Here is a 13,691-nt window from a genome sequence, read left to right on the forward strand (position 1 = left end):
CTGGGGTTGTAAGTTCGAGCCCCATGTTGGGTGTGGAGATTACTTAAAAATAAAATCTTAAAAAAAGGAGAATAGAAGGAAATGTACAGTCTCAAATCCTTATATTAGAAAAGAAAGAAACCTGAAAAGTAACAATGTTAAGCATCCATCTTAAAAACCTGGGGAAAAAATAGTAAAATAACCCCAAAGAATAGAAAGAAAATAATAGAAGTTCAAACATAATTCATACAATAGACATGATGAACAAACAAACAAAAAAAGGCAAAATAAACAGATGAAACAGTTGTCTTTATATGAAACTCCAAAGAATATACACAGGACAAATTACGGAATTAATTAAACCACTCAGCAAGGCTGCTGGTATATGCTCATTATGATCAAATGAATTTTAGTTCTACATTTTAACAAAAAATTATAAAAATTTAGTTTTTAAAAACGTTAACTCTCAAAAAAAAGTAACTCTCAAAACAACAAAAAAATAAGCCTATGTATAAATTTAAAGAAAGATGTATATTTACATTATAAATTATAAAACCTTGCAAGAGGTAGTGATAAGGATATATTAACAAATAAGTAAAAGAAGACACCACACTAAGAGAAAGACTTAATATTCTAAAAGATGTCAATTCTCTCTAAATTAATGAATATATTAATATATGTATATTATTGAATATATAAATGCAATGCAACTACAACAAAATCCTGACAGGAGACTTTATGAAATATGACAAGCTGATAATAAAAGCCCACTGGGCTGAAGCTACAGAGACAGAATAAGACAGGAAGACTTACCCTACCAGACACTAAGACTTATTATAAAGCTATAGGAAATTAAAACAGTGTGATATTGGTGCAGGCATAAGCAGATACAGCAATGGAATAAAAAGAGTTCAGACACTGATCCAGGCATATACTGAAATTCAAAATACGAGAGGTGGCATTAAAAATTGGGGAAAATGATGAATTATTCAATGGGGCCCAGTCTGATGGTGACGTGTTTAGAAATCTATAAAAATAGACCCACATCTCTCAAGACACACAAAATCAATTCCAGACAGATTAAAGACCTAAGTTGTAAAAAGCAAAAATATTTTTTGATTTAAAGAAGAAAATCTAAATAATGTCTTTATGATCTTGACAGAGGGAAGGAATTCTTAAATCAGACAGACACACATACAGACAACACAAAAAAATCTGACAAATCCAAACACATTAAAATTTATGAAATTATTATTAAAGGCCATTAAAACATGGGGTAAATTTCATAACACTCTTGAAATGAAAGTAATGGGAAACAGATCAGAGGTTGCCAGAGGTTAAAGGTGGAGGGCAGCATGAAGGAGTTTCTTTCTAGTGGTGGAACGTTCTGTATCCTTACAGTGGTGGCACTTACATCAATCTATGTAAGTGACAAAATTTCACAGTACTATGCAACAACAACAAAAGAGTACATGTAAAAACTGACGAAATCTGAATCTGATTAAGGTCTGTAGATATAATAGTATTGTACCAATGTCAACTTCCTGGTTTTGAAATTGGAGAAAGCTGGGTAAAGAATAGATGGGAACTTGCTGTATTATTTTTACAAACTGAGACTTAAATTATTTCAAAATTAAACAATTTTTTATTTATTTTTTAAAAGATTTTATTTATTTGAGAGATAGTGACAAAGATATCAAGAGAGAGCAGAGTGGGGAGGTGGGGGAGAAGCAGGCTCCCCGCTGAGCAGGGAGCCCAACATGGGGCTCAATCCCAGACCCTGAGATCATGACCTGAGCCAAAGGCAGACACTTAGCCACCTGAGCCACCCAGGCGCCCCTAAACAGCTTTTTATAAAGCAGGTTGGCAGTCCACAGATTGGAAGAAGATAAACATAATACATTTAATGGACAAAGGAATCATTTCCAGGATTTATTTAAATACTTCTACAAATGAACAAGAAAAAGAAAAGCAGCCTAGAGATCTGAAGAGGAAATTTGCAGAAGAGGAAACATCAATGCTCATCAACCTAGGAACATAGGAAAAGATGCTCAAACTCAATGCTGATTACATTAAAACTAGTGTGAGAAGCCATTTCATACCCAAAGGATGGTTAGAAACATAACTCTTTGTTATGGCAGCCTTGCAAACTAATGAAACAACTGTTGAGAGCAATTTGGCATTACCTAGGCAGGATGAACAAGTGCACGCTCTTTGATTCAGCTACTCTACTCCTACGCATCTATCTTAGAGAAACGAGGGCTTATATGCCCAAGGACACATGTATTAGAATGTTTATAGTTATAATTTTTTTAAGATTTTATTTATTTCAGAGAGAGAGAGTGCACACAAGCAGGGGAAGGGGCAGAGGGAGAGTGAGAAGCAGACTCCCTGCTGAGCAGGGAGCCTGGCACGGGGCTCAACCCCAGGACCCTGGGATCATGACCTGAGCCGAAGGCAGACGCTTAACCAACCAAGCCACGCAGGTGCCCCTATAGTGCATTCTTTAATAGCCAAAATTGGTAAAAACATAGACTTCCAACAAAATAAAATGGATAAATGAATTGTAATTACACGTATAATACAATAAATACTATATAGTAGTGAAAATAAATGAACCAGAACAACATATATCAACATGGGTTAATCTCACAAACTCAGTGTCAGTGGAGAGAGCAAACTACAGGAGGATATACATAATATGATGACATTAATGAAAGTTTAAAAATGTCAAACAATACTGTAGATGGTTGAGGGATTCACATATATGAAGTAAAGCAAAAGGCCAAGCATAAGATTTATAAATCCCTAATTTTGAAAAAACAGTTCCCTTTGGGCATGGTGTGGGGAGGTAGGGGAAATAGGAACTTCAATTGTTTAGGTAATGCCTTATTTCTTAAGCTGGGATGTTGGCTCATGAGGACATATTTTTTCATTATTCATAGCTTGCTGTAATCTTAATTACTGAGTAACATATTTTTTAAGTTATGGGAATTGGAAAGGTAGAATTAATCAATTACATCTCACCTACGGGAAACTAGAAAGTATCTGAAGGGTGGCAGACTTAATGTCCATAGGACAGACGTAGTTTTTAAGATCAAGAGAAGAGAAAGAAGCCCATGAATGAGGAAAGACTGAACATGATGAAGAAGGCAAGCCAAGTAAAAGGAAGGGAGGCTTCCTGGTGGAGGAAAGAAACAGGGAAACCAAGAAAGCCCTCACCCCAACTGAAAATGCTATTCTGGAAGGGAGGTCATGCCAGGCAAACTTACCAGTGACCTAGGAGGCCTGAGAAGAGCTTCTTCCCCGTACCCGAGAGATGCCTCCTCCTTCCCTATCTTCCAAGCTGTGGACGGTCCCATCTACCCTGCGTCACACTCACCTGGACAGAGGCCCAGTGGATGCTGTCTCTCCTCTATCCAGGGCTCTTCCCCTTGCTCCAGCTGAGAAATGAGTTTTGGTCTGGAAAATGGAATTTCTGCTCATGGGGAAAAACAACAACAACAAGAAGGAGATTCTTGGTTATGGGCTCAAGGGGCCATTTCTTAACTCAGAGCCAAAATGCGTAGGGAAACTCAAAGGGCGATACAGGACCCATAATTGTGAACTCTCCTCAGAAGAGCTGAGTAAGCAAAGGTGACTCCGGTCAGGAAAACAGCATATTAACACTTGGTGAAGGAAAATCACCTAGGTTTCAAACAAGATAAAGCAAAAAGAGAGCCCCAGCCTTGAGAAAGAGGCGTGGAAATGCAATGTTAAAGGCAACATGAGTAAATCTACCTGTTTTCAATTCCACTAAATCCAGATTTCCGCTGAGGGAGGGGGGGATTATGGTTTCTAAGCCCAACCCTAGAACAAAGCTGCTTCATGGGTAGCCTTTCCTCGTGATATGTAGAAAACACTCTGTGGGGCAGATTTTAAGTGCTAAGGGAAACCATCCTTACCTAGTGAGACCAGGTGATTGTAGGTCTCCAGCATCACTTCCCTGTGCAGAGTCCTCTGAGCTGGGCTCAGCAACCTCCACTCCTCCTGGGTGAAGTCCACAGCCACATCCCTGAATGCCACGAATGCCTTTAACACAAAACACACCACTGTTCATCTGGGAGTGGCCTTGCTCGCAGCTCAGGATAAGCAATCAAAAGGCTTCCCTGTGGGAGGTAGATATTTCTAAACCCTACTTTGGATTGTGAATGAAGGGTAGCAGAATACGCCACTCCAATTTATGCCATTTTGGCATAGGGATTATTTTGGGCTGAAGGCATTGAGAAGAAGCAGACACAAGAAAAGTTCTCTGCTCTCCCCCCATCTGCCTAAGAGCAGAACACAAATTTGTGAAAGTATCTCCCCTCCCGGCTCTACCGGGAAGAACAGAAGTCAATCTCTGGAAACAACTCTAGACCCTTATCAGCCAGGAGATGGCACCAAAGGAATTCACACAACTAACCTTACTAACTACCCCTTATCTTCCACCACAATTTGTTGTCCTCAAAACTCAAAATGTTTTTCCTTTGTCTTGTCACTTCTCTAAAAAGTTATTGTCCTTTTGTTAAGATGCTGTATGAGCCCAAGTTCTAACCACCCCTTTGAGTTATTCATCACTGAGTGCTCCCATGTGTATCTGTGTTAATAAACTTGTTTGCTTTTCTGTCTTTTGTTGGTCTAATTTATAAGGCCCCAGCCAATGAACCCAAAATAGGTAGAGGAAAAATGAATTTTTTTTCTTCCCCTACATGACCTTAGCGCCAAGCATTCAAAGACCATTATTCTCCTTTAACCAGCCAGCATCATTTATGCACCTATTACATTCTAGGCTAGCTGCTACCAGGGATGAAAGCAAAACACAAGTCCCTTCACATTGGAAGCTTTAAATCTTGGCACGGAGAAGAGGAAGACATCACACACATGAAGTTAAACAGTAAAAAAAAAAATCGTCTTACTGAGCTTGAAGAACAGAGACTAATTGGTCTAAGCATTTATGCTCTACCTACTTGAAGCCACTGAGTCTCTGGGGGGTAAGTACCCACCAATATGTATACTTTGTAGCAGGACCCATTCCTCCCCCTGCTCACACTCCAGCTGCCGTGATCCTGCCTGAAGAGTGCAAGTGTGTGGTTGGAAAGACTCTGGACTCAAATCACACTATCCCCAACTAGAGTACCCTTCAGCAAATTAGCTAACTCTCAGCATTTCTGTTTCTTCTGTGAACCAAGAAAACACAGCATTTATCTCACAGGACTGTGCTGAGGATCAGAGAAGTTGGTAAATGTAAGGATTCAAGACAAAGGACTGTTGCACACAGTAAGTGCTCAGGGAGGACTTCCCTAGCTGTTCTAGAATCCTTATTTTCACTCAGGTTCTTTTTCCCCTCTGCTGCTTTAATGTACCCTCTTAACTCTAGATAATGTGTTACTCATTTTTATTTTCTGACTGCCTACTAGGCTGAAAGTTCTATATGCCTTGTTCACTGCTATTGCCCTGGTGCCCAAAGCAGAGCCTGCAAACACTAAGCAGTCAAATATTTTTAGATGACTGAATGTGCACTTACTATTATTATTATTCCCCTAACAAAGTTTCAAATGCCCTTCTGCTACCTCGAAAGCTATACTTTGGAGAGTGGGAATATAAAATCGTCCTTGGATGAAAGTTTTGGTGAGGTGTCTTGGTGTGGAGGTGTGCAGAAACCAAGCCCCGAGGAGCCTAGGATCCAGTTCGGGGATTCTTCCTAGCCCATCAGTTTTTTTGTCTTTTAAAAGAGAACATAATCTGGGGCGCCTGGGTGGCTCAATCAGTTGAGTGTCCAGCTCTTGGTTTTGGCTCAGGTCATGATCTCAGGGTTGTGAGATCAGGCCCCACGTCAAGCCCCACATCAGGTTCTGTGCTTGGTGGGGAGTCTACTTGGGACTCTCTCTCTCTCCCTCTGCCCCTCCTCCCCTTGCACATTCTCCCTCTCTCTAAAATAAATAACCTTTTTTTTTTTTTTTAAGATTTTAAAAGAGGACACATTCTGCAGTCCATAGATAGGGTTAGTTTGAGCCATACACAACATTTTCTTTATATCACTTATATGTTGGATGATTCCACATGAAAATATCAACTTATGAGTCCTGTTGAAAAAATCCATAAATCTGACCACTCTGGGCTTTGCATTGCTGCAGGGCCACAGATGGCTGAAGGTGACCCACACTATGGGTCCATTAGCCTACCCATATTATTGGCAGATTGCTACAACTCCTACCTTACTTGTTTCATTTAGCTCCCTGCTTGGTCCCTTTGGTGATCTGATTTTGCATCCCTTCTCAGAACACCATCCCCCTTAAGGGATGACACTGTGTCTCCCAAACTAATTCTATGCCGTGCCCTCTCAGGGGACGCTCCCCTAAATTTTCTGTTCCCTATCAGCACAACTGTTCCGCACTGGCTGTGGAATGGCCTGAAAACAGGACCCCCCTGCCCCCCCCACCTTTCGTAATAGCAATCCCAGAAGCCAGCCCTCCATCAAAGTAATTAATTAAATATAAAGCACAGCCAGGATGAGTGAGAACTATGGTTCTTACCCCTCATCTCTAGCTGTACTTTAGAACTAACTGTGGTGTTTTAAAGTATGGACTCCTGGGTCTCTCCACAAATGGATAAAATCAGACTCTCTGGGGATAGGGCTTTTATACTTTTAAAGGCTCCTAAGTATAGTCATGGTTTAAAATCAGTAGGTCAGAGGAATCTCAAGAGGGAGAGGTCACTGTAGGATGGAGAGATCACAGCAGGTTTTATGAAAGGAAGGTATGATCTTGGTCGTAAAGGGCAGGCAGGATTTTGAAGGATTAAGGAGAAATAACAGGGGTGGGCCCTCCAGATAAGACATCTGGGATGGGAGGGAATAAGGAATGAAAAGTGGCTAGCTGGAAAAGAGAGCAGGCCGGTCATAGCAGACTACAGAGGGTTCGAAAGGCCAAAGGAATATAAAATCCTATCCTCTACTGTGCATTGAAGGTAATATATGAGTAATACCCTCGATGAGTACACGAGTGTACATGATGAGTAGATGAGTATACATGTGGATAGACAGGTGGTAACGCACGTGTAGCAAAATATTCATTGTTAAATCTAGGTGGTGGGTATGTGAGTCAATGTTAAGGTATATTTTTTTCTGTAGATTTGAAACTTTTCATAATTAAATATTGAAAAGACTATTCATTCATTCAGATATCTGCCTAGCCCCGGCAGTGATTTGATTTTTAAAACCCCTTCTTAGAATGAACACACACACAAACACACACACACAAATACCTAGAAAATCTCTGACAAAGAAGCTACACTGCAGACCAACCTACATTCTTTCAAGAAGTTTAACACAACTGGTATTCCTACAGCCCTGGAAAAATTCATGGTTTCTTTGTCTGAGAGCCACACATGTAGGGGGGTGTGGAAACACTAAATGGATGACTCTCTATGACCCATTCGAAACCTCTCTCACTGAGGAGCAACTCAGCTAGCAGCTGGGGGCACTAAATCCAACTCAAGGGGAGGCATGACTGGCAAAAAAGTAACCTATCCCTTTGTCAGCTGAAGAATGGATTGGTGGCAGGGCGCCTGGGTGGCTCAGTTGGTTAAGCGACTGCCTTCGGCTCAGGTCATGATCCTGGAGTCCCGGGATCGAGTCCCGCATCGGGCTCCCTGCTCAGCGGGGAGTCTGCTTCTCCCTCTGACCCTCCTCCCTCTCATGTGCTCTCTATCTCTCATTCTCTCTCTCTCAAATAAATAAAATAAAAAATCTTTAAAAAAAAAAAAAAAAAAAAAAAAAAAAAAAAAGAATGGATTGGTGGCTGATGAGAACCAACAAGACACAGTAGCCTGCTGCTGGATCCCAGCAGAAGACTTCTACATTTTTAAGATGGAGTAATACGGAACCAATACTTTGCCTAAAGTTCATAAACATGGGCACAAATCACCCAAAAGAGGCAGCAGAGTTCAGTGCACTGGCTTTAAGTGTGGTCCCTGAACCTACAGCAAGAGCATCCCTTAGGAACTTGTTAGAAATACAAATTCTCACGCCCTAGCCCAGAACCACTGAATCAGCATGCGGGACCCAGCAATCTGTTTTAACAAGGCTTCTCAGTGATTCTGATTGACAGAAAAGTCTGAGAAATGCTCAGGGGCTAAAAGCACACTCTGGAGACAGACTGTGTTCAAATAAGAGCCCTCCTTCTCCCACAACTTGGCATCAGTAACTTGACATTTCTGTGTCTCAATTTTCTAAAAATGGGTATTATAATATGACTTACCTTTTAGGGTTGTCGTGAGACTTAAAGTTGCTAATAAGCAACATCCTACGGCTGTGAGGGGAACTAGCCTGATGAGGCTCACACTGTCAACAGCGTCAAGTGGAGGAATCAAAGAACCCCAGTCCTTGATAAGCTTATGAAGGGAGAGGACCAACCCCATAGTGTATCCTGGCTCTGGACTTTCTTTCATGTGGGCTCAGTTATTGTTTAGAACAGCCCAAGTGGGGTTTCCTGTTGCCTGCAGCCAAAAGGTATCCTATCTTGTAGCAATCCCCCGCCCCCTCCGCCATGAATCATGCTTCTCTTTTTCTACCCTTTATGCATTTTCCTCCTATACTAATGCTAGGCTTGGCCGTGGGACATACTTTAGCCAACGGGACATCGGCAAACATGATGCAAGCAAAGGTTTGGAAAGCATTTGGGTTTGGGGCTGGCCTTGTTTCTTTCTGTGCAGTCAACCTTGAGGCTGCCATGTAAATAAATTGAGCTTGCCTGCTGACGAGGCCACACAGAGAACCAAGAACTGAGGTACCTCAGAGCCAACCAGCCTGTCAACCACCAGATATGTAAGGCCATCCAGCTCCAGCTGAGCAGCCAGCGGACTACAGCCACATGAGTGAGCCCTGGTAAATCAAGAGAAGAACCACTCTGCTGTGCCAAGCCTAACTGCTGACCCACAGAATTGTGAACGAATAAATGATTGTGTTTTAAGCCGAACTGGTAGACAGAAATGAAGTGCCATCACAATTACCCAAAACACGTGGCATTAGCTGTGGGAACAGGAACAGTGGAGGTTATCAGCACCAGTGGGAAAAGTAGTAGACAAACTGTTAGTGGGGGCTAGAAAAGCGGTTAAGGAAACCACTAGGGCAGCCTGAGAAAGGCCATGCCTTTTACATGCTAGCAACACTGTCGCCTGTACTCAACTTGGAAAACAGAAAAAAATACCGAATGATTTCAGATCTGGCTAACGAGATCTCCAGGAACCCTGTTAAAGGCTTCAGTTGGATGCCTCTAGCCACATATGAGAACTTATAGAAAGAGAAAAGCTAAGGCGCCTGGGTGGCTCAGCTGGTTGACTGTGTCTGCCTTCAGCTCAGGTCATGATCCCAGAGTCCTAGGATGGAGTCCTGCATCCGGCTCCCTCTACCCTTCCCCCCTGCTCGTGATCTCTCTCTCACTCACTCTCTCTCAAATTAATAAATATTTATTTTTATTTTTATTTTTTTTAAGATTTTTATTTATTTATTTGAGAGAGAGAATGAGATAGAGAGAGAGCATGAGAGGGGGGAGGGTCCGAGGGAGAAGCAGACTCCCTGCTGAGCAGGGAGTCCGATGCAGGACTCGATCCCAGGACTCCAGGATCATGACCTGAGCCGAAGGCAGTCGCCCAACCAACTGAGCCACTCAGGTGCCCTAAAATATTTTTTTAAAAAAGAGAAGAGCTAAAGAAGCAACTGAGCAGTTTGTAAGCATCATTTAGGGGAAATAGAGACACATGGGGAAAAAAAAAACCTTAACCAACTAGCTTGTTATTGTCATGCACGGATGGTCATCCCGTCCCAGTCAAACTGCCAGCAGACTACAGCGACATGAGCAAGCCCAGGTGAAGCCTCCCAAACGCCCATCTATGCCTGGCTCAAAATCCTGACCTCTCAAACTGTGTGCTAATAAATTACTTTGTTGTAAGTCAATAAGCTTTGGGATGGTTTGTTATGCAGCAAGGGCTAACTGATATATTGATAAAGGAATGTCATATTAGATGAAAATTACTTTACAGCTAATATCATCCTTGACTTGCTAGGATGCTCATGCTGACAGAAACTCCTTAGGTTTGGGGGCACCTGGGTGGCTCAGTTTAAAAAAAAAAAAAAGAAACTCCTTAGATTTGGCAAGCATTAGAGTCAGTCCTCCCATCTTTCTCTCACTCCTGAGCCTGAAAAAAGGATTCCTCTGAATGACTAATAAAACACTTATTTTTCTTCCTTCCTCCAGCCAACCTCCTAAAAAATGAATTAATGTAAGTTAAAGGTGTATATGAGATGACTCCACTGTGTTGGTAATAAACACACGTTCAGAATTAATAATCAGAACATGTCAGAAACAGGACAACACATTTGAAATGAGGAGTGTCCTGGGGTGCCTGGGTGGGTCAGTCGGTTAAGCATCCAACTCTTGGTTTCGGCTCAGGTATGATCTCAGGGTCATGAGATCGAGCCCCTAGTTCAGCTCCACACTCAGCAGGGAGTCTGCTTGAAGATTCTCTCTCTCTGCTCCTCCCCCTTCGCATGCTCTCTCTCTCTCTTTCTAATAAATAAATCTGAAATGAGGAGTGTTCTGAATACCTAAGACACTGTTGTGAGCCACTGAAGGAGGACTTCTGAACAGAAGAGTGATGTTACTGTAATATTTGGGGAAAATGAGGATGACAGAAACATGCTGCGTAGCAAAGGACCATATCAACATGTAGAAACCAACCAGGACACTATTGTAAACATTCATGTGAGAAAAGAAAAAGATCTGCACTGGCAGGTCTACCCTGGGGATGTAAAACTGCACAGTATAACAATAAAAACAAAACAAGAAAACTGAAAAACATAAAGCAGACATCATGATGGAAGAAGGGGGCCTCAAAAACAGAAGAAATAATCAAAGCGATCAAATGTTTTAGAACAGGCAGCGTTCCAAAGCTCCAACTGGTGTGAGTCCCCACTGCTTTGAAATGGTCATTTCAACTCACCTTACCATATTTTTGTTGTGAGAATAAATACAAACCTATAAAAGAATTTCATGCACAAAATTGATCACAGAAGCAAAATTTACAATAATTAAAATATTGGGACTAAGTTAAATGCTCCCCCAAATTGGAAGGGACCCTCTTGTACTGTTGGTGGGAATGCAAGGTGGTGCAACCACTGTGGAAGACACTATGGAGGTTCCTCAAAAAGTTAAAAATAGGGGTGCCTGGGTGGCTCAGTCTGTTAAGAGTCTGCCTTCAGCTCAGGTCATGATCCCAGGGTCCTGGGACTGAGCCCCACACTGGGCTCCCTGCTCGGTGGGGGGTTTGCTTCTCCCTCTGCCTCTCCCCCCACTCCTGCTCTCTCTCAAATTTAAAAAAAAAAAAAGTTAAAAATAGAACTACCCTATGATCCAGCAATCACACTACTGGGTATTTAGCCAACAATACAAAAATACCAATTCAAAGGGATACTATGTTTATAGCAGCATTATTTACAATAGCCAAATTATGGAAGCAGCCCAAGTGTCCATCAACAGATGAATGGATAAAGAAGATGTGATATATATAATGAAATATTATTCAGCCATAAAAAAGAATGAAATGCTGCCATTTGCAACAACACGAATAGAACTAGGGAGTATAATGCTAAGCAAAATAAGTCAATCAGAGAAAGATAAATACTATATGATTTCACTCAAGTTTGGAAATTAAGAAACAAAACAAATGAGCAAAAGAAAAAAGAGAGAGAGACAAACCAAGAGACAGACTCTTAATTATAGAGAACAAACTGATGATTACCAGAGGGGAGGTGTGGGGGCAGGGAATGGGTGAAATAGGTGATGGGGATTGAAGAGATTAAGGAGTGCGCTTGTGATGAGCACTGGGTGATGTATGGAAGTGTTGACTCTCTATATTGCACACCTGAAATTAATACAACACCGTATGTTAACTACATTGCAATTAAAAAAATAATAAAAATGATCCCCTCCAAAGTGGAAAGTAGTGGATGGGTTCATCCATTTCATGCAATATTATAGAAATCACTTCCAGTGGGTTAAGTGTTGGCTATTTCTCCACCTATAAAATATGGGTCTGGGTAGATACACTGGCACGATCTTTAATATACTGATTTTATCGCCTTTTCCGTCTGAGCTGCCAACATGCCATCCAGACTGAGGAAGACCCGGAAACTTCGGGGCCACGTGAGCCACGGCCACGGCCGCATCGGCAAGCACCGGAAGCACCTAGGAGGCCGGGGTAATGCTGGTGGCATGCATCACCACAGGATCAACTTCGACAAATATCACCCAGGATACTTTGGAAAAGTTGGTATGAGACATTACCACTTAAAGAGGAACCAGAGCTTCTGCCCAACTGTCAACCTTGATAAACTGTGGACCTTGGTCAGTGAGCAGACACGGGTAAATGCTGCCAAAAACAAGACTGGAGCTGCTCCTATCATTGATGTGGTGCGATCGGGCTACTACAAAGTTTTGGGAAAGGGAAAACTCCCAAAACAGCCTGTCATCATGAAAGCCAAATTCTTCAGTAGAAGAGCAGAGGAGAAGATTAAGGGTGTCGGGGGCGCCTGCGTTCTAGTAGCTTGAAGCCACATTTGAGGGCGTTCATTAAATGCTAACAAGTGCTTTTCAAAAAAAAAAAATACTGATTTTATCATTAAGCTCTGTCAAAATGTGTGTGAGTGTGTATGTGTGTGTGCGTGAGTATAAAATGAAACAAAATCCCAATGGTAACAGAATCCCAAAATAAAATGGAAGACCTGTAAGTGTGCAGGCTGTGCCTTTACACATTACTGACTGTCATCCATCAGGTATTCTTTATACAGCAGACAAGTCAGCAAATTTGTTCAATGGAGTCAGTGAAAAAATGATAAGGATTAGTAACATCATGTGCCTGCCAGCCCATCTCATTTGTTACAAATTTTACTTTATTCTCTCAGGCAAAGGTCCCTGCCAGTGACCTAATATAGAACTGTGTATTTGTTTAAATTGGTTTGTATAATTCAGATGTCATGCATATCAGAGTACCTGGATAGTCTACCCAGACCCCCTGAAATATGTAGTTAATTAATATTTTGTGTGTATTTTCTTCACTACTCATTATGTTAATATATATATAATTATATACCACTCCTCCAGGAACAGGCGTGAACTTTGCCCAATACCAACAAGGCAGCCTGCAGCGCAAGAAAAAGGGACAGATCCATCCTATTGGCAGCCAACATGTAATTTGATGAAAATTCTCACCTCTTTTTTGGCTTTCAGGAGCCCCGTGGCCATTTTCCTGGTCTCCTGAATGCTGTCCTTGGAGAAGGGCAAGGTCTCAGAAGATAGACCTGGGGATGTGAAAAGAAACGAGAGCGTGCCTAGATGGAAAAGCCCCTCTCCACCAGTCAAGGCGGGGTCGGCTCCGGAGCCCCACACCTGGGGGTTCAGTGTTACAGAAATCACCAGCACAACCCAATTCCCATCCAGAGCCCTGGGAAAAGGGTTCAAAGTGACCGAGCACCCTCAAATTCAGCCCTAAGCTCTGGCCACGGAGTGGAGCCCATGTCCCCCTGCAAAGGAGTAAGTGTCTCCCTCTAACTCTCTGGGCTGGAATGAAAAGATAACGGCCTGGAATGCCTATGGAAGGGCGCCCGAGTTCAGAGGTAGCCTGTGTCCCGACGAGTA

General features: G+C 42.1%; 2 protein-coding genes across 2 annotated transcripts in view; one reads left to right on the plus strand and one right to left on the minus strand.

The window, feature by feature from the left end:
- Positions 1-13,691, minus strand: part of LOC113935420 — a 93,359-nt gene that overhangs the window by 10,585 nt on the left and 69,083 nt on the right. The window contains 3 exon segments of the mRNA XM_035724896.1: positions 3,362-3,457; positions 3,924-4,050; positions 13,266-13,497. Of these exon segments, the coding sequence (XP_035580789.1) occupies positions 3,362-3,457; positions 3,924-4,050; positions 13,266-13,497 (455 nt within the window).
- Positions 12,142-12,661, plus strand: LOC113935644 (60S ribosomal protein L27a-like). The gene has a single exon (XM_035725299.1). It carries the CDS (start codon positions 12,159-12,161, stop codon positions 12,603-12,605), a length of 447 nt encoding a protein of 148 aa, XP_035581192.1. The 5' UTR covers positions 12,142-12,158; the 3' UTR covers positions 12,606-12,661.

This window comes from Zalophus californianus, chromosome 17 (assembly GCF_009762305.2).
Source record: "Zalophus californianus isolate mZalCal1 chromosome 17, mZalCal1.pri.v2, whole genome shotgun sequence".
In the NCBI taxonomy this organism is placed as follows: domain Eukaryota; kingdom Metazoa; phylum Chordata; class Mammalia; order Carnivora; family Otariidae; genus Zalophus; species Zalophus californianus.